Source organism: Anas acuta, chromosome 6 (assembly GCF_963932015.1).
Source record: "Anas acuta chromosome 6, bAnaAcu1.1, whole genome shotgun sequence".
Lineage (NCBI taxonomy): Eukaryota > Metazoa > Chordata > Aves > Anseriformes > Anatidae > Anas > Anas acuta.
Genome location: NC_088984.1, coordinates 28,401,880 through 28,422,349, shown reverse-complemented (window position 1 = coordinate 28,422,349; position 20,470 = coordinate 28,401,880). Strand labels below are relative to the sequence as shown.

The window sequence follows — 20,470 nt, the reverse complement described above, 5'->3', positions numbered from 1 at the left end:
GCAGCAGCAGCTCCTGCAGCAGTGCTGAGAGCAATGCCATCACCTGGGGGGGCAGTGTGGGAGGGCGCCCACCACCAGGCACCCCTAAGGACTTCAGCCCCCATCAGCAGAGTACACCTGGGGGGGGGGGTCTCACCTCACCCCTTGGGGTCCTGACTGGGATGAGCTGAAAGCCCTGACAGCCACAGAAGAAAGTGTTTTTTTCCCAAATCAAGCCTGGTGCCCCACAGTGGGTCCCCTCCTTAGCAGGGGGATGCTGGTGGGTGCCAAGGACCCCCAGCTCCGGCAGCTGGGGAGCGCTCTGAGGAGGACAGAGCTCTGCAGCGAGCCCAAAGAGGGGCCAGGAGAAATGTCTGCTCACTTCTGAGTCACCGCTGGCAGCCGCTGGTCCCTCCTCCAGCTGCTGGAGTCTCCTCCTCGCACTTGCCCTCCCTCCTGCTCTTCCTTCGCCGGGACCCAAGCGCTGAAACCACCTCTGGAGCCCGGCCTCTCCCGGCTGCCGACGGCTCCTTGCCTTTCTCTGCCTCCCCCTCGCCCCCAGCTCGATGGGAATCTGAGCCCAGCAAGATGAGGCTGCACGACTCGCTCCTCGCGCTGCTGCTGCTGCACGCCTGCCTCCTCCGGGGGGGCTCCTGGGCTCAAGACATCTCCTCCCGGCTCCACAGGGCTCAAGGTAAGCGGGAGCCAAAGTCCCTGGTGCTCCCCCTGGGCTAGTGGAGATGTCTGGGGGCCTCCAGCTTCCCCACGGCCAGCAGATTTTGGGAAGAGTCACGCTCACGGAGCAGGGCAGCATGTGCCAGGAGAGCACCCACCAGGCGTGCCCACTTTTAGTGTTCATTTTGGGCTGGTTCTCCTCGGCCAGGTGCCATCGGGGAGGGGGGCTTGGGGCAGCTTTGTGCAGGACGTGGGGCCAGGCACCGGCCGCTGAGGCTTGGTTTTAGTTTTGCTCTCCTCTGCGATGATATTTGTGCCGGGACGTGTTGGAAAAGCATTAATTTCTTGTGGTAGTTGCTGTGAGGTCTTGTTTGTTTGCTTGTTTGTTTGTTTTAAAATACTTGGTGCAGCCGCTGGTTGTTTTAAACAATAACTAATCCTGGTATCGCAAGTTTGAATGCAAATGGGGGGGGGAAAGAATGCACAAACTGACGTTTTCCGGATACGTGCTCATTTGCAGTCCAGCTCACCATTAATGCCAAAGCAGAAATGCTGAGGAAAAATGACCGTACCCATACATGCATGCTCATGTGTCTCGCGTGGGGTTAGCACGGCTACACCGTGCTCCCAGGGCACGTCCTGCATGTGTGCTGGGGGGCAGCTGGGGCGCGGGGGGGCGATGCCAAGCCACACCGCTCTGCCTGCCCCCAGACTGCCCCGTGGACCTCTTCTTTGTCCTGGACACCTCTGAGAGCGTTGCCCTAAGGGTGAAGCCCTTCGGGGACCTCGTGGCACAAGTGAAAGATTTCACCAACCGCTTCATCGACAAGCTGACCGAGAGGTACCCAGCGGCTGTGGGCTCTCAGGGCTGTGCCAAGCAGAGGGGGCTGGGGACGCTGCACATGCTGCAGAGGCAGCAGGGCTGCAGGGGGGGGACGGGGACACCCCAGGGCAGGGGGCCCAGCCCTGCCATCAGGTTATTTTGCAGGGCCAGGACAATGTGGTCATAGGGTACCCACTGTGCTAAACCTGGCACTGACAGAGCCCACCCCCTTGCAGCCTCTTCGCATCCCCCAGGTGTTGAACACAGTTTTGGGGGCTCCCTGTGGGGTGCCCCATCTCCACCCCTCTGCCCAACCCTTTGTCTGGCTCCTCACCCACCAGGCTGCTCCCAGCCACCAGCCCTCGATCTAACCCTGGTTTCCCCGGGGTGGGTGCACCAACCCCGGAGCAGCAGGGGGCCAGGAAGGGCCACCCCACGTCAGCACCACGTGAATGGGAGCCTTGTGCTTGTGCACATCCCATCGATGCAGCCTGGCTCCTAAACGAGGCTTTGTCCTGAGACCCCCTGCAAGCACACGGATGGATGGATGGGGCTTCCCACGACCCCCAGCATCACTGTGCCCACCTTGCTGCTCCCTGCAGGGGCATCCCCCTGCGACCCACCAACCTGCCCACGGTGCCACCAGGTGGTGTGGTGGGCTGGGATGGAGAGGACAGAGATGTTCAGGAGTCCTGGGGAGAGGCCCTCATGGGCAGGGAGAAGATGTCTGAAGGTGCATGTCCCGGTGTCCCCATGTCCCCACGTCCCCACGCAGGTACTTTCGCTGTGACCGCTTCCTGGTGTGGAACGCCGGGGCGCTGCACTACAGCGACTCCGTGGTGCTCATCAAGGACCTGACGGCCATGCCCAGCGGCAGGACCGAGCTGAAGGACAGCGTGTCGGCCATCAGCTACATCGGGAAGGGCACCCACACCGACTGCGCCATAAAGCAGGGCATCGAGCGCCTGCTCATCGGGTACTCATCGGGCGGCGGGGCTGAGGGCGGTGGCACCGTGGTGGGTGGTGGCTGAGGACGTCCCCGTGCATCCTGTGGAGCTGTCCCCAGCACGGGGACCGAATCTGTGGTGGAGGGCGCTCCAGCCCAATCTGTGCAACCCTGCACTGATCCCGGTGTTTAAACCTTTGCAGTGGCTCCCATCTCAAGGAGAATAAATACCTGATCGTGGTGACGGATGGACACCCCTTGGAGGGGTACAAGGAGCCCTGTGGTGGCCTGGATGATGCTGCCAATGAAGCCAAACATTTGGGGATCAAAGTGTTCTCCGTCGCCATCTCTCCCAACCACCTGGTAGGGACCGCACAGCAGGGATGCTCCCCGCAGCTGCCCTGGGGATGGGCTCTGCGACAGACAGCGGGCTGGAGGGCTGATGCAGGTCCCCAGGGTGGCCAGGGGACACCTGTCCCCAGCATGTCCCCTGGGCACATCCTACAGGAGTGCCCACAGGTCTTGCTCTGCCCCCCAACCCCTAGGACCAGCGGCTCAACATCATCGCCACGGACCATGCCTACCGCCGCAACTTCACCGCCACCAGCCTGAAGCCGACCCGGGACCTCGACGTGGAGGAGACCATCAACACCATCATCGACATGATTGTGAGCACCGCCTGTCCCCCCGCCCAGCCTGCCCCCACCGTGGGCCCTCTCCTCCCTCACCACCCTCATTTCTTCACTTTTTGCCTTGCAGAAAGCCAACATGGAGCAGTCGGTGAGTGTTCCCCCGTGTCCCGTGCCCGTCCCCATGCAGCCACCCCCAGCCACACGGGGGCTTGGTGGCACCGCTCTGCCCAGCCTTGGGGCTCCCCCCGAGCCCAGCACAGCGCTGCCACTGACTGTTTTCTCCTTCCCTTGGGCAGTGCTGCTCCTTCGAGTGCCAGGTGAGTTTTCTTTTCAGGCCTCCACCCTTTCCCCCTGTGTCCCCACGCTGTGCCTCAGTGGCTCGGTCTAACCCATGAGTCTCTCCCGCAGCCTCCTCGAGGGCCCCCTGGACCTCCCGGCGATCCAGGCTATGAGGTGAGGGATCAGCCCCCAAACACAGGGGGATGGGCTCCGTGGGGATGCTCAGGGACCAGCGGGACACTTGCCTTTTGGGCAAGGTGGTGCAAACTGCTGTCCCATGCAGCCTCTGCCCTCTGCTCCCTGCAGCCATGGGGAACTGCTGCTACCACCCCCCTGCTCTCCTTGCAGTCCTGTTTCACTCCTGGGGGGATGGGGGGGATCAGCTCACTTTGATCCACTAACTGTATTTCTGTCCTGTATTTCAGGGAGAAAGAGGCAAGCCAGGTCTTCCCGGTCCAAAAGGAGATGCTGGAGAGCCCGTAAGTAAAGGACTGGACTTGGTGGCTCCGCTCAGGGGCTTTTTATTGACTTTCAGGCAGAGCTCTCAGGCACATCCTCACTGGCAGGGTAATGGGGACCAGCCCCAATCCCCTTTGCACTCCCCATCCCCACACCATCCCCGTTGCCACACTGGGGTCCTGGACAGCTGTCCCCAGGGAGATGGTGACACAGGGCCGTCCCCTTGCATCGGCCAGGGCTCCCAGTGGGCAGCCCCTTCTCCTCTGGCACTACAAGGCCTCCTTGTTCCTCGCCCAAAGCAGCCGCCCCTCCTTCAGGACACCTCTCTGACTCACGGGGTGTACCCCGGGCTCCCTCCTGTGTCCTCCGACAACACAAGCACCGCAGTGTTACAGGGAAACCTCCAGTAAATAAGAAGCTAATAGCATAAGGAAACTATTTTCCTCCTCCTCCTCCCTTTTTTTTTTACTAGGTACGTTTATTTTGGGAGATGTTTCTCCCACACACGAGTGTGCAGTTACTCAGCATGTGCATGCTCGGTTTGGAAACCTCATGGCATGCGCATGTTTTTTCCTTTCCCAAGGATTTTCTGCCCTTCACCTTCATCCCAAATGACGTGGCCCCAAGCACATTGGGAAGGGCTGGGAATGCTGGAGGTGCCAGCAGCTCCCCTCCACCCCTGCAGGCATCCCATGCCACCAGGCTGGACAAAGGAGGAGGAGGTCAGGGGCAAGGGCTGGAGAAGGGGGCAGCATGGCCTTTGGGGCCAAGAAGCCCATCCCATAAGGGGGTCTTGCCAAGCGGTGTCACAAAATTTTGTTTTAAATGGAGAGTGTGTGTGGGACAAGGTGGGTCTGGCCCTGGGTGGAGAGCCCAGGGGGACTGGCCCCCTTGCTGATGGCTTGTGCCTCCGTAACTCCATGTTTCTGTCCTCCAGGGCAGGCCAGGGGACATGGGACCTGTTGGCTACCAAGGAATGAAGGTACGTGGGGCTGCAGGGTGGCGGGCATGGCTTCTGGATGGGCCACGTGCTGCCAGCATCTTCATCCTCTGTTTTTTCTCTCTTCTTTCATCGCTAGGGTGACAAAGGAAGTCGAGGAGAAAAGGTGAGTGCAGCAAGGACGTGGGGGGGCTCAGTGCCCCCCTCCTTGTCTGGCTGTGCACTGGGGCTGCCTGGCATTAGGCCTGGGTACACACCCATGTCTGTGCATCCATCCATCCATCCCCCCCTGGAAGCACCAGCATCCAGCCAAGACAACCAGTTTGAGGCTGATGTGACCGCGGGGAGCCAGCAAGCACCTAACCTGTTGGGCACAACGGTGGCACCGGTGGTGTGCGGGGCTGTAGGAACACCCACACCTGGGGCCAAGCCAGCATGGGGGTGGCAATGTGGTGAGGGGACGGGTGTGCTCCGCGTGGGGTCTGACCTCTCTCCTTCCTTTTGCAGGGATCAAGAGGAGCCAAAGGAGCCAAGGTCAGATTTTGCACCGCTTGTTCTTCCCCGTTAATGCTTGGGGTGCTGGGGAGGAAGGGTCTTTGCAAATCGCTTCTTCATGGCTTCCTATCTGCATTTTAGGGTGAGAAGGGCAAGCGTGGGATCGACGGCATCGATGGCATGAAGGTAAACCTCCCTTTGGGGTCCCTTGCTCAGCCTGAGGACCCTGGGTTTTGCCCAGACACCTCCCAAAACCACTGTGGGGGCCAGGAATGAAGGCAGCTCCCCATCTGGGGCTCATCCCCTGCAGCGGTGTCTCTGCCCGGGATGCTCAGGGGCATCCTGCAGGCACCACTCACAGCAGCCCTTGCTTTGTCTGTCCCACAGGGAGAAGCTGGATACCCCGGGCTACCTGGCTGCAAAGGCTCTCCTGGATTCGATGTACGTACCCCATGGGTGCCCCTTGCTTGGAAATACTTGTAAATGCACCTCTGCGTGTGCAGCTATCCCCGTGCTCTGCTGTGGTCCAGCAACCACCTTTTCTGCCCTTTTCCTCAGTTCTGCAGCGTTTCCCTAAAGCAGCCACCCCCTTGTCACGGCGAGCACCTGTACCCTCCATGCTCCCCACCGAGGGGCTGGGGGCCAGGCGGCCAGGGCGCTCTCTCCGTGCCATTTCCTGCAGGTAGTGCTGCTGGATTAGTTTTCAGTGACGCTGTTCTTTGCTTTCAACAGGGAACTCAAGGCCCACCCGGACCAAAGGGTGATCCCGGTGCTTACGGACCCAAGGGAGGAAAGGTGAGCCCGTGGCACCCAGCCGGGAGGGCCATGGGGCTGCCCTTGCTGTGCCCAGCCGGGTGCGGGAGAAGCGGTGCTGGGCAGGCTCCCACCTTCAAGAAGAAAAATTCCCTTTCTGGAGATGGGGAAAAACCAGTGGGCTTGTCCAGGAGAGGCAGATGCCCAGCTTTAGCCAAGAGAGGCGGTGACTGACCCATCGCTGGCCTCCTTGTGCTGCCTGGGGGCGAGGCCCTGCTGGAGGATGCTGCCCCTCACCCTCGGTGAAGCCAGGCTGGCAAGACGTAAGCTGTGCTTGGCACACTCCAGGCTGCTCCTGTGGGTGCCTGCGAGCCTGCCACAAGCAGCCTGGAAGTGCTGGGGGGCTGCTCTGAAATGGTGGCTCACACCTGGAGGGGGGCACGGAGGCACCTGCTGGGCTTGGGGCCCTCCGTGAGCTGTGGAGGATAGGGGGGCTCAAGCCTCCTCAGCACGGAACCAAAACCCACCTGCTGGTACTGATGTGTCCTTGTTCACCCTGTCTTGTTGTGTCCTTGTGCAGGGGGAGCCTGGGGAAGATGGAAAGCCCGGCCGGCAGGGGATCCCCGGCAGCCCTGGAGAGAAGGTCGGTGCAAGGTCCCCGCTCCACACTCAGCCCCAGAGCTGAGCTTGCCCCTGGCCCTGCTGGCACATGGGGCTTTGCTCCAAAACCCACTGATTTGTCTGGTCTTGCTTGCTCTTGCAGGGTGCTCCTGGCAACAGGGGTGAGCCTGGACCCACAGGGGAGATGGGGGACGAGGGCTCCCCGGGCCCGGACGGTCCTCCTGGAGAGAGGGTGAGCACGGGAAGGGGCTGGGACCTGCCGAGGAGGAGGAGGGCTGGGGCAGGTGATGAAGGTGGGGTTTGCAGGACCAGGAGTGTGTCCTGAACCTGTGTTCCCACCATCTCCTTGCAGGGCAGCAATGGAGAAAGAGGCGCCCCAGGCTCGCCAGGAGACCGTGGTCCACGAGGAGATCCCGTAAGTGCTGCCGGGGGGTGGCTGTGGGCGTCTGTGTGAAGAGGGGGGAACATTGGGCAGCCAGGGCTGAAATAGGTGGCCAGTGGCTGCCTGGGCCAGCCTGTGGGCCAGTGGGCAAGCTTGGTGCATGCACCTGCCAGCCTGGTGGGGACCTGATGCCGTCTCCAGCAATTGTCCCTTCATGCTGGTGGCTGAGCAGCAAGCAGCCAAAACCCAGGGCATGCTCGGAGAGCCAAGAGCAGGCGTGGAGCAGCTGGTGGGGAGCAAAGCAGCAAGGTGTCCTCCTCAGAGGGTGTGCAGGCGCCGGGGACTCAGCACGGGGGGCACAGGGTACCTGGGTGAGGACAGGACACTCCTGCCGGGGGTGAGCGCTGTGGCAGCCGGGGGGGAGTCACTGGGAAAATATTTGTTGTCCCTGCCGGGGCTGAGTCACCCGATGTGAGCATGGGAAGGATGAGCAGGAGCCCTGAGTGGGACAGGACAGATGAAAAAAAAGCATGTGGCAAATGTCAGAGGTGCCACCACTGCGTGGGGCAGCAGGGCCGGGGCTGGCAGCCAGCCCTGCCCCAGCATTGCCGGGAGAAAGGGCACGGGGCTGCGTGGGGTGGGGATGTGTGAAGCCAAAGGAGCCAGGAGCTGGGAGCCTCCCCTTCCCTGCTTCTGCTCAGGGAACCATGGCAGCATCGCTGTGCAGGGCAGATGTGCGTGGGAGATGAAGGCACGCCAGTGTCCTGGAGTTAAATGGTTCAGCAGACGGTGGGCTGCTTCAGTCCAAGTCTTAGCTCAAGCACGAGGTTCAGCAACCTAGCCAGAAACGTCTCCACCAGCATCCAGGGCCCTTTGGAAGTTATTTTGTATTTACCGTTTGGCTTAGGCAGATGGGAGCTTCTAGCTTGCAAGGGAGAGCTTTGGGTTGCCGAGCTTTTGGCCGCTTTCCTCAGTGTTTTAAGTCAGGTGCGACCTTCCCGGGGAGTTTCTGAGCACCTCCCTTCCCAGCGGGGCTGCGGGCAGAGCAGTGCCTCGCACCACGATGCTTGTCTTGCAGCTCATGCTGCAGAAACACCCACGGCCAGGTTTTCCACTGCTGCCCACCTTGTGCAGGTCCCATCACGCCCTACACATGCCCCTCTCAGTTTCTCATGCCCTCTGTGTGTGTTTTCAGGGAGAGCCTGGGCCACCCGGCAACCAAGGTCAGGACGGACCCCCCGGACCAGCTGGTGACCAGGTAAGGCTCTGGATTAGCCTTCTGGATCCCCTGAGGGAGTGCACTGGGGAGCAAGGAGGCTGCAGACTGGGCTTAACTGGTGCCACAGCATCCTGGGGCAAGGTCTCAGCACTTTCCAGGAAAGGCAGCAAAACCAGCGCAGAGGGGCCGGGATCTCTAAGAGAACGTGAACAGAGCTAGAAAATGGAGACTTGGCTGCTAGGCTGGGGACAGAGAAACCTCTAGGTCATTTCCCAGTTCTGTGGAAACGGATGTCAACACATCTGACAGGCAGATTTGGAAGCTGGCAAGTGCGAGCTGCGGCAGCGCACCAAGTATTCAGGCCTGGGACCAGACGCTGCTGGCCTTGGCCATGCGAGTTGATAAGGCATCACACGTGAGCAGGGACAGCCCAGCGGGGCCTTCACAGTGTCACCAGCACCCTTCATATCTGCAAACGATCTGTTCCAAAGCCGCTTGCTCCCCAGGTCTGCTCACCGTGAGGTCCAGCCCTCCTGCTCTGGGGTCCGCTTGTCCTTGTGCACCCAAGAACCCGCTGGCTTTCTGCAGAGCAGAGCTGGCTACCTCCAGCCTAAGAAGGGCGGAAAAAGGTGTTTGACCAACTGTTGAAGAGCCCTGAAGGAGATCTGTAGCATGGGGCTGCTGTTGGGTTCATGCTGTCACCAACGTGGGCCACCCCACGGCAGAGCTGCCTTCGAGCCTGCCTTGTGCTCGTGAAGAGCACTGAACTCACCCAGAATTGCCCAGATCCTTCTGTCCTTAGCCCAACTAAGTTCTTCCACAACCAAAGAGTGTCAGGCAGCACCCAGCTCGGGTGCTGAGGCAGGAGATGGTGCTGGCTGGAAGGCAGCTGCTGGGTGTGTGTGTGCCATGGGCTGGTGCCGCAGGTTGGCACCAGTGGAGCAGGGAGGCTCACCCCCAGTTTGAGGCAGAAGAAACCAGAGTTCAGGTGAAGATTTGATACAAGCCTGGGGGCCAAAGCGATGTGAGCATGCTGGGGCACAAGGCTGGGCAAAATCCTGCCTCCAGCCCACTGTCACTGGCAGGGAGGAGGGGAAGGAGGCTGCTACCCGGCCTCCACGGCAGCGGAGCGGGTGCCTTCCCCAGAACTGCGGCCGCCCCAGCGCCCCTCTCACTCCAGGGAGATTGCAAGATTTCAAAAGCAGTTGCAAAGCAAAGATGTTGTTTTCCCGTAAACCAAGGAAAAAATGTTTTTGCTTGGCCAAATTAAAAATGAATGTGTAATTGGGCTTGGGCAAGGGAAGGACTTTGGCAAATGTGAGTGTTTTTCAAGCCATGTTATCTGCAAGCTCTGGCTCTCTCTAAGGAGATCATTTCGCTTGGCAAGGAGAAAGGGCTCCCACTAACCTGTGGCCCTGTTTCACCCCTCTTCTGTCTGTGAGAGAAGCTAAAGGTCCGTGCTCTCATCCCTGACCTTCTGGGCAGGTTTGGTGGTCCACCTCCTCCTGGTTGTGGTGCCCATTCCTGCTGCAGTTCTTGTTGCACCCACAAGGAAAGTGATCGGGAAGCTGTTAAAGACTTTCCAACCCCAAATCCTCTGTCTTCACAAATCCCTACAGGGCTGCAAGGGGTTTGGACTTGTTTGCTACACAGGTCACCTACAGTCAACGCGAGCCAATTTTGTCCAGGATCCAGCTTTGGCTGGTGTGAATGGTCATGAGCTCCCACCCCTCCTTCCCAGCTTTCCTCCTTTGGGGCTTTTGTGCAGATAAAAGGGTCACATGCCTTTAGGCAGCCTCGTGCTCTGCACTGCACTACGTAATTTTGAAGTCCTCTGCGTGCTGTTCCTTGGAAGAGCAGCGTGAAGAGGAGCAGGAGGGGCAGCTGGATGGGACTTGTGCTTCTTCGGCTTCTGGGTGCTGAGAGACAGCGGCTGCAAACTGGGCTGCACTGAGCAACGTGCAAAGACAGCATCCCACTCCTCCAAAACCTCAGCAGTACGGAACAGCTCTTCTGCCTCCACCAGCTGTGGACTGGCCACACACCAGCTCCACATGGGGCTGCCTTGCTCAGACACTGGGAGCTGCGTGGCTACCCAGCCGTGCCCTGCCATCGCTGCCAGTGTCCTGGCAAGTAAACCATGCAGAGCGCTGGGGACACTGGGCAGAAAGTGAGGGGCCTCCCCTGGGCATCTGTTGGAGCTCTTAAAGGCAAAAAAAAAAAAAAAAAAAAAAAAAGAAAAATTCTCTCCCTGCCTTCTTTCCTCACACCTCTTGTCTCTGCATGTCTCTGGCCAGCCCTGCAGCTGGTGGACAGGCAGGGGGTGGCAGCTCTCACCCACCACGCTTGGAAATGAGAAGACCAGCCCTTCCCAGCATGGGCAATGCTAAGGGCAAAGCCCTGTGGTGAGAGCTCTCTGTGTTCTCCTAGGGTGAACGTGGACCACCAGGACCCAAGGGTTACAGGGGAGACGACGGCCCCCGTGGTAATGAGGTCAGTGTTGTTTCATCAGCTCATCATCTTGGGAGGAGGGAATTAAGGGGAAAGCAGGAGATGCTGCCCATTAGGGCTGTCCCCAGCTCCCCCAGGCCTTAGGAAGCCTTTGTGTGTACAAAGCTAGGTGCTAGCTTCCTGACGGACACCCCAAGGGATGGTGGGCAATGCTTGACTGCTCCTTTTGTTCCTTCCAGGGCCCAAAGGGATTGCCTGGAGCACCTGGGTTGCCTGGAGATCCTGGCCTGATGGGAGAAAGGGTGAGTGGAGTTTGTTTGTGGTGACTGCACGCAGCATGGAAAAGGTCTACAACTGGCTGGTTGCACACAGCACGGTCCCGGTCAGAGAGGAAAGAAATAGCACTCCAACACAGCTAAGGTGTGTTGGGAAAAGTTGCAAGCAACTTCCTTTGAGCACATGTGGTGCACATCTACAAGTCCAAAGAGCTGTGACTTGGATGTACTTTGCAGCAGCAGCTCTCATACTGCCCAGTGTTCCCAGCCTGTGGTCATATCCTAATCTCTGAGAGGCACCGTGTCACCCACAGAGCTTCTGGGGCTTCCCTTTCTCCCTGCTGCAGCTCGCTCTTCTCCTTTTTCCTTTAAAATAAAGAACATAGACAAATATTTAGCATTCAGGAGATGTACTGGCAGTTCGTGTCCCAGTTCCCCCTTCTGCTGTGCTATCCAAGGGGTCTGCTTGTGTGGTGGTTTTACCACTTCACGTTGTCTCACCTATTTCTCTCTTCCTTTGCAGGGTGAGGATGGCCAACCTGGTAATGGCACCATTGGATTCCCAGGCGCCCCTGTGAGTTTCACGTGCTGCTTTGAAACCACAATACCATTATTCCTGCCTCCCTGACCTAACATACATCCTTTTCTTCATTCCCAGGGGCAGCAAGGAGACAGAGGGGAACCTGGCATTAATGTAAGTGTGATGTTTCATCCTGCACCTAACAGAGATCATCCTGGCCAGTGTCTTCTGGTGGTAGTTTGGCTTGTAGAGCCTCTCCGCCTGCTGCATGGTGAAATGGGCTCCCTGAAGCAGCCTGCTCACCCAGAACCTTGTTTATCTTATGCCCATCTATCCCTGCAGAGGATGCTTCCCATGGAAATGTCTTGCCTTGGTGCGCTGGTCATAACACCCAAGGACAGCAGCTGGGGCTGGAAGTAGCTATGACAGCAGCTATGATAGTGAAAGCCACCTAAGGAGGTCTCTCATTTGATAACACTGAAATTTGGTGCTAGGGAGCCTACAGATAGCTCTCTGCCTCCTCCCCAAGCCAGCTCTCACAAGGTCCCTGCACCAATCTCACTGACTGCTTTCCATACAGAAGCTTCTTCTGTTATTTTTCAGGGAACAAAAGGCTACGTTGGCCCTAAAGGTGATGAAGGAGAAGCTGGAGACCCTGGCAACGATGTGAGTAATCTTTATAAAGCTGTATGACTTCTCTGTGTGAGCAGGGTGTAGGAGTTTGGGGCTGGATCTAGAGCTACCTTGCCTGTGAGTAAGAGCCCATCAGATTTTGTAAGACCGTAAGTGCCCTTTGCTCTCTAGATGTTTGCTTTGCATCCTACAGCTTATTGCCAGCAAACCTCCAGGTCTGTTAGGCTGAGACAGGTGTCATCTGCACTTGGTGTTGTATGCTTCCAGATAGCACTGATGTTGGCTTTCTGCTGCACCGTTGTCCCATGGAGAGAGATTTTCCTAGTGCCTGTCCTAACTTGCTTGCTTGGGCACAGCGTTCTCAGTTAACTTTTCCATGGTAATATTGCTCAGTAGGGTTCAGCAGGCATCTGGAAGGGGAAGGTGCTGGACCTCACTCTGACACATGAATTTGTGAATTTTGTTTTTGTTTTAAATCCAGAACCTAACCCCTGGCCCCAGGGGCAGCAAAGGAGCGAAAGGCCACAGGGGTCCTGAAGGCCTCCCGGTAAGTAAGGGTCCTGGAAGGGCTTGCACTGACCAGCACAGCATATATATGTGGCTGAAGGAGAGTGACTTGCTGTCTCCTCATCACCCACCAGCTGGGTGCTGTGGGGGCAATGCGGAGCTGAGCAGACACACCGTGTGTGTGCACTGCCTGCGGTGAGGCAGGTCACCTTCTCTGTGAGCAAGCAGATGCACCTGCCCAAAGTTCAGGATTTGGGAAGCCAAGCAATGTTTCCAGCCTCTGCATTGCTTGGCAAGATATTGTTACCTCTCGCTGAAGATAGGACTGCCTGCTCTTGTAAATGCTCTAACTCAATGCTTCTGTTTGACAGGGGCCACCCGGACCTGTGGGACCTCCAGGACCAGATGTAAGTGGGACAGGATTGGGGTACTGCTTGTTTTCTGGGTCTGTGCTACTGGAGACCACTGCTGGGAAGCCTTGTGCTCCCAGGCGGGGTAGTGGCTGCCCCTGTCACTGTCCTAGTGAGGCTCCCTGGCCAGGTTTCCTCCTTTCTGTCACCATTGAGTCCCCTCTGCAGTGCGAAAACTTCCACTCTGACAGGAGTGGGAAGACTGGTATTATTCCCAGTTTGGCCGTTCCTCTTTGCTTTGAGTGCTATGACATTTGCCCACCGAGCAAGGACATGCTCTGACCATGGTGTCACCAGGACTCAGGTCTCCCCACCTTGTGGTAAGCTCATAACGAGAGCAACCACTACGGATGGAGGAAAGGTCCAGCAAGCTGGGTGGTGAGCCAGGACTTTCCATGCAGCTTCTTCTGCACGGGCAGTGTAATGGGTGCACTGCACTGCTGGCAAAGCCTAGCCCTTGCCTGCTCCAAGGGGAGCAGCCCCACTTGCACATCGCTAGTTCCCAGACCAGGATTTGCTTTGAAGCAACACACAGCAACAGTAGGAGCGGTGGGCAGCAGCACGTGGGGGACAGGCAGCTGCCCCTGCCGATACACTAAGAGTTTCTTCATCTCTGTTTTCAGGAATGTGAAATCTTGGACATCATCATGAAGATGTGCTGTGAGTATCCCTGTGCTGCTCCCCCTGCCCTGCTTGGCTCCTCGCTGGGTGAGGGGTGGCACCCAAGCACCCCGAGGTCCCCGTGTCCTGCCATGGGGGACTTGCCTCAGGGGGGTCCCAGCCCTCGGCCAGTCATGAAGTGCTGGAACAGCACAGGGTGCTTAGGGGACTGGATGTGAGCTCTACACACAAACAGTTTACTCAGTCCCTCCGGGATTTGTTTGTTTAAGTAAGAATACAGCTGTGTGTGTGCAGAAACAGCTCTGCCTTGTGCAGTGGTTTGGGTCAGGCATCATGATCTGGAACAGGAGACAGATCTGGGCATGCCAAACAGGAGGGAAACCTCCACAAACGAGTAGGAGCCTGGATAATCTGTGTTGCAGAAACACAGACCTGCAGTCTGCGTTAGTCTATGAAAAATTTTCATCTGCAATGTTTTAATGGTCTCTCTTTCTCTCCCTTCTACTCTAGCTTGCTGTGGTGAGTGTTACTTGGCAGAGTCATTCTGCAAATGTTTGCTAGCGCTTCTCCTTGCTTCCTCCTCTCCCTTTCCCTTGCCTTTTCCCCTTTCCTTGCCTCGTGCTGTGGAGGGATGGTGGAAGCCCAGGAGGACTGAGCAGGAGGGAGGCAGGGGAAGACAGTAAGTCCACCTCCAAAATCAGCTGTGGCTGGTCCTACAGTCATGGAAAACGGCTGTGGAGGTGCCCTGTGCCAGCAAGACTGCAGGCAGATCTCCTGCCTCTCTCCACCCTTTCTGCAATGGGGAGAAAAGTCAGTTCAGGGCATGGTGTGCATCCAGCTCTGTTGCTTTCTCCCAAATCCCATGCTGGTCTGCAGAGAAATGTGCCTTCTTTTTTTTTTTTTCCATGATACTGTCTGCATGGGTAGGGTTTGCAAGCCAAAAAAAAGCTTGAAGCAAGGTTCCAGGGTGCGTGATGTCCGTCAGCCACAGGCAAGAGGGGAGAGCAAGCTGAGTCAGCCTCCTCCAGCCCACCACTGTCACCTCTGTCCTCCTGGGCTGGGCAAGTGGAAGGAGTGAGGAGGCTTCTGAGGAAACGGGTTTTGGAAATAGTTACTGGGCGGTTTATGGGTACTCACAGCTTGGCAGTGTTACGTGTCTTACAACCAGTACTGAGAAAAAGTAAATGGAAAAACTACTAAACTGGCTCTCATCGCTCCTATGCAGCTATTTTGCCACTTGATTTTGCACTGGGCTTTGGTGGGGTCCGCTCAGGACTAACAGCAGACATCAGCTGCTTGCTTGGGCATGCCTCCTTGCTCTGAGAGCAGCTCAGAGAGGAACCACAAGCCCTCCCATGCCTGTGCTTTGCTGCAGAGTGCACGTGTGGTCCCGTCGACCTCCTCTTTGTGTTGGATAGCTCAGAGAGCATTGGCCTGCAGAATTTCCAGATTGCCAAGGACTTCATCATCAAAGTCATTGACCGCCTAAGCAAGGATGAGCGCGTGAAGGTGAGGTTTCCTCCGAGTGCTAGGATGCATTTATTTTTCACTGTATTTGGAAAAACAGGGAGATGCCTCCACAAGGCTCAGCTTCAAGCACATAACCAGGGTGGGTCTCGATTCCTCCCAGATTTGTAGGAGGAGTTTACAGAATTTGTTGTCCCAAAATACATGTGTGTCACCCTCTCCGGGCAGCAAGACTCTGTGGTAGCTATGAATTATTCCTCTGTGCCCTGGAACAGACAGCTCGCTGTTTGCCCAATCAATCAGTTTCTTGGTCTCTTCCTTGTTCTGATGAGCATTTCAGGTGTCTGGAGTGGATCACACACAAGGTGTTGTAGCCCCCAGGCAGCCTTGCCTGCCCCCAGGTTTCAGTTAAGGTTTCCAGTTAAGTACATTAGTAAAGGTATCTTTGCAGCCCAAAAGAGTGATCCATAGCACAAGGGCTATAAATATATGATGACCTGCTCTTGGACATGTCTTTGGGTGCACGCAGGTCTCTGGCTGGTGAAGAACCAGTAAAAAGCCTGAAAGATTAATGATGGGCAGAAAAACTACTATCGACGAAAAAAGCAAGTTTGCTTGTTGTGTGTGTGGTTTTTTTTTTTTTTTTTTTTTTTTTTTTTTTTGTGTGTGTGTGTTGAGACCACCAAGATGGGAAACCTGTTTTTGGGTCTTGTTTCACTGGGCCCCACCTGCTCCTGTCTGGAATAAGTAGTGCCCCTGAGGAGCAGCAGCAGTGCCCACTGTGAGGATGTTGAGCATGAAACTCTCAGCAGGTTTCTGAGCCCTCCAGGGCCCCTGGAGGTACCTGGCCCTAAATGGCTTCTGTTTCTCTCCAACAGTTTGAGCCTGGGGAGTCCCGAGTGGGCGTTGTGCAGTACAGCCACAACAACACGCAGGAGCTGGTGGCCATGGGGGATGCCAACATAGACAACATCGGGGCACTCAAACAGTGAGTCTGTTTGCACTGCCTGCAAATGCAAAGATGCTGAATGTTCTAGTGGATGGTGGCTTTGTAGGTTGTGCTGAGGCCAAGGAGCTTGCCAGTTACCTGCCCAAAGCCCCGTGCAGGCAGGATTTTGCCCTGCCTTGCAAGCACGTCGGTGTGTCAGCGAGATGCGTGTTCCCAGCTGTCCCCGTGATATCCACAGGGTGTGATGGCAGGCTCACTGGTGTCTCTGCTTGCAGGGCAGTCAAGAACCTGAAATGGATAGCTGGGGGCACCCACACGGGAGAAGCCCTGCAGTTCAGCAAGGACAACCTGCTGCGGAGGTTCACCTCCAACAACAACGTGGCCATCGTCATCACGGACGGGCGCTCGGACACGCTGCGGGACCGTACCCCACTGACCTCCCTGTGCGAGGTCACCCCGGTAAGGGCACGGTGGCAGGGGGGGCTGGCAGGGAACAGGCCGTGCATCAGAGTAGTGCAGGCTCCCTGGGGGTCTCCATGCCTCTGCTACCTAAGGCAGGGTAGGGAGGACACGTGTCACTAGAAGCTGTCTCGTGCAGCAACGGGCACTCAGGATTATGAATGCATTAGGCGCCAGTGATAGACTCTAACTTTCCTGCAGGTGGTTTCCCTTGGGATAGGCGACATTTTCCGGAACAACCCGAACCCAGATCAACTGAACGACATCGCTTGTTTAGGCATGCCTACAAGACAAGGACTGTCCATTCAGAGGGACAACTACGCCGAGCTCCTGGATGACTCCTTCTTGCAGAACATCACCTCCTACGTCTGTCGAGGTGGGTGAAAACCTCGTGCAGGGGCAGCTGGGTGTGTGGGATGCCATGGCCCCAGGCTGGCTCCTCACCCCTAGAAAGCTGCAGAAGCAGTAGGCCTCTGGCTGGAGACAATAAGGACCATAGTGAGGGCTGAGGAAGCCAAAGAGTGAGGGATGATAACTCCCTGCTTTACCCTGGTCATGCCCTCAAATTGTACTCAGGTATTGAGGGAAGAGAATGATAGTCAAGGTTTAGTTAATGAGCAGCAAGGATGATGTCTGTCTCAGAACACTTCACAGCCACATCCAAGTCCTCACCTGCTGCAGGACATCCCTGTCCACAGCATCTTTCAAGCACGCGCTCTCTGGTGCACACAACCTTTGCACAACACCTTGCACAATGTGGCCACAACCAAGACGAGCATTTTTCCCTACTCTGGCTCTGTGGGAAGCCGAGCTACAGAAGAAGCAATTTTCCTAGGTGAGCTGCTAACATTACTCCTTCTAATTTTCTTAACAGAGAAGAAATGTCCGGACTACACCTGCCCAAGTAAGTACCTGCTCTTCATGCTATAAAGCACACAAAGGGCTCGTGGGTGCTGTGGTGTGGGGATTGGCAGCTGGTGTGTGTAGGAACGCAGAGTCTGGGCTCTGCTGCAGGAGCACGCATTGCCAGGCACACAGGGGTCTCTCGTGGACACCCCAGCCCAAACACCTGGGGGACAGGGGTGAGAGAAGCCTGGACAATGGCTTCTCTGGTGCCTTAGGCCTGGACAGGAGCCTGTGCCAGATTTAGACCTTGCAAGCTTTAGATGAGGCAAGTAATGAGATCTGTTGCGATGCAGCGGGAGGAGCACACAGGAAAATCAGCACTGTGGCAGGATATTTGGGAAAGGTGGTTGAAAAGAGGAATGTAGACAGATACATCTCAAAGTCAGAAGCATATACAATCCTTAGACTCACCATGGAAACAGGCCAGCCTCGGTAGAGGACGTGGTTCTCCAAGAAGGGACAGTGTAAGTCAAGGAAAACATCCGCTGAATTAAATAACAAGAGTCACTAGATTGTCTAAGTACCTGGGAATGCAGCCTGCCATAAACCAAATAAAAGAAAGAATGAAGGGGTAAAAGGACAAGTGAGGGACAGCATTGGGGTAGGGGAAACCAAGGCAGCAAATCCCCACAGGCTGGGGATTTCCTAAGTCTAGCAAAGCAGGAAGCGTGTGAGACAGCTGGTGACCACACCGGCTTCCCACGGGAAGAGGCAGGAGGAGAAGAGCAGTGTAATGAGCCCTGGTCTGTCCCTGCGCAGTCACCTTCACCAACCAGGCAGACATCATGCTGCTGGTGGACAGCTCCACCAGCGTGGGGAGCAAGAACTTCGAGACCACCAAGAGTTTCGTGAAGCGGCTGGCGGAGCGCTTCCTGGAGGCCAGCAAGCCCTCCGAAGACTCCGTGCGTGTGGCGGTGGTCCAGTACAGCGGGAAAAACCAGCAGAAGGTCGAAGTCCCGTTTCAGCGTAACTACACGGTCATCGCCAAAGCCATCGACAACATGGAGTTCATGAACGACGCCACGGATGTCAACGCCGCTCTGGAGTACATCATGAGCGTGTACCAGCGCTCCTCCCGTCCCGGGGCGAAGAAGAAGGTGCTGGTGTTTTCTGACGGCAACTCGCAGGGGATCACCGCCAGGGCCATCGAGAGGACTGTGCAGGGGGTTCAGCAGGCCGGTATCGAGATCTACGTGCTGGCCGTGGGCAGCCAAGTCAACGAGCCCAATGTCCGTGTCCTGGTCACAGGGAAGAGCGCGGACTACGACATTGCCTACGGGGAGCGCCACCTGTTCCGCGTGCCCGACTACACCTCCCTGCTGCGCGGCGTCTTCTACCAAACTGTCTCCAGGAAGATCGCTGTTAACTGAGCAGCCACACGGGTTTCTACCAGGGCCGTGCCTGCTTCTCTGTCACCTAAACATGAAAAACAAAAGCCAAAAGATTAACAGTATTCTTGACCCACCTGAGGAACTCATGTCTATACAGATAGGTGTTGTGCCGCAGCCTGTCTGTGCAGTCCCCTTCCTTCTCCACCTGCTTCTTCATCTGCACTTCTTCCTCGTAGCCTCAAGCTGCCTCCCTGCCCTGTGACTGCCCGTGCCTTGCTCCCTGCAGCCGGCAAACACCAGTACACCTAGCAATAAGCCCCACTGAAAGCAACCTCATCCCACTGTTTTTTTGCCAGGAAAGAACCAGGATGAGGTGTGTTGCACCACTATAAGGACTTGCTTGGTCTTGCAAGGTTGATTATGCCCTTTTTAGATACAGTTTTTTTTCTTAATTTGCCTCTTTCATCCATATGTAAGCTGAGCGCTTGCCCAGCTCACAATGGTCCTAACCCAAGGCTGTGCTTTGAGAGGGGATCGTTGTCCCAGCTGGCCAGCGTGATTCACATCTCCCCTGTGGGTGGGAAGGGCTGGACTTCGTTACCTGAGCCACCCGTGCACTAGGTGGTGTTGGAAGCATCTCCAAGCACCTCCTGTGCCACGGGATGGGACACAGACCCCCGGGGATGGGCTGGAGAGGAGTGGTGGAGCCCACCTCAGCCCTGACAGTCCTATCCAGAGCAGGGGCCTGGGCACCGGCTGAGAGAAAGGTGCTCAGCAGCCACTGGGGAGGGGGGACCCACGAAGAAGCTACAGACCCGCGCTCCTTCACTAACCAGTTTCATGGTCCTACAGTGAAACCAGGAACCTCATAAGTAACCTGATGACTTGCCTTATGGTCCAAACTCCATGCTGGAAAATCTCTCTGAGCCCAGTTAGTGGGATTTTTATTTTTATTTTTCAAAAGTGCCAAGCTGTCTAATTCCCAGCGAGCTCCCTGTGGGCGTGCTGTTTCTGTAGGACCATCTAGGAGTTAGACACCTGGGCCCTAGGGAAACCCACTAGCTGCACTATATATTGAATTAGGGCCTATTCCACAGCCCAGCTGAGTCAAGGGAAAGGCTGCCATTATCTGCCAGGGGCTTTGAATCACACCCTACAGATATACTGACAAAGGTGCTATCACTACATGGGTGATGTGGGCCCTTGGTGTTTACACAGTTGTTTCCACGACCGCACTGAAGATGTGGTTTGGCTGGGTGAGATTTTTGTTCAGTGCTTCTGTTGGTGCTCTTGCTACGAATTCATGCGCTTCTGAGAAAGCAACAGTGATTGCCAGGTACTGACATCCCAAACTCTTTATTTTGTATCCGGAAATCCATTGTACAAGTTACCTTTATTTTATGCCTGTGTTTTACTAAAATTGTCCACTTCAGAAATTTGTCAAATAAATTGTTTTCCACAGTCTTGTTGGAAGCTTGTCTGTCTTGAATTTCAGAAGCTCTTGAATGGTTTTAAAGCCACTTAGTGAAATAGGGGCTGCTGTGATCTGGGAGGACTTCAGCAGAACTTCTCACATGAAGTTATACAGGACAAAAGAGAAAAGATGTATTGCTTTTACTTCACAAATCTGGGTATTATTGAATGCTATGGATTTGGGAGATCCTGTGGGTTATTTTAATCTGAATTAGTACATTTGAAAATGGCATAGAAAAGTACTGAGCTCTGAAAAGAAGGGAAG

At 56.2% G+C, this 20,470-nt stretch overlaps 1 protein-coding gene across 1 annotated transcript; it reads left to right on the top strand.

Annotated features, from left to right (window-relative positions):
• The first annotated feature begins 428 nt into the window (after positions 1-428).
• On the top strand, positions 429-20,196 carry COL6A1 (collagen type VI alpha 1 chain). Its single transcript, XM_068686138.1, has 34 exons — positions 429-673; positions 1,366-1,495; positions 2,253-2,453; positions 2,627-2,786; positions 2,969-3,091; positions 3,183-3,203; positions 3,352-3,372; positions 3,464-3,508; positions 3,760-3,813; positions 4,731-4,775; positions 4,873-4,899; positions 5,241-5,267; positions 5,370-5,414; positions 5,616-5,669; positions 5,961-6,023; positions 6,562-6,624; positions 6,745-6,834; positions 6,955-7,017; positions 8,180-8,242; positions 10,634-10,696; positions 10,894-10,956; positions 11,453-11,503; positions 11,588-11,623; positions 12,053-12,115; positions 12,564-12,629; positions 12,961-12,996; positions 13,623-13,659; positions 14,131-14,139; positions 14,996-15,129; positions 15,966-16,075; positions 16,312-16,495; positions 16,697-16,871; positions 17,370-17,399; positions 18,161-20,196. The coding sequence occupies exons 1-34, from the start codon at positions 568-570 to the stop codon at positions 18,769-18,771; spliced, it is 3,069 nt and encodes a 1,022-aa protein (XP_068542239.1). The 5' UTR covers positions 429-567; the 3' UTR covers positions 18,772-20,196.
• Positions 20,197-20,470: the final 274 nt, after the last annotated feature.

Coding starts and splice junctions, on each gene's coding strand:
- COL6A1 (XM_068686138.1), top strand. CDS start 568: ATGAGGCTGCACGACTCGCTCCTCGCGCTGCTGCTGCTGCACGCCTGC. Junction 1,496..2,252: donor ATCGACAAGCTGACCGAGAG/GTACCCAGCGGC, acceptor GTCCCCACGCAG/GTACTTTCGCTGTGACCGCT. Junction 5,670..5,960: donor AAGGCTCTCCTGGATTCGAT/GTACGTACCCCA, acceptor TGCTTTCAACAG/GGAACTCAAGGCCCACCCGG.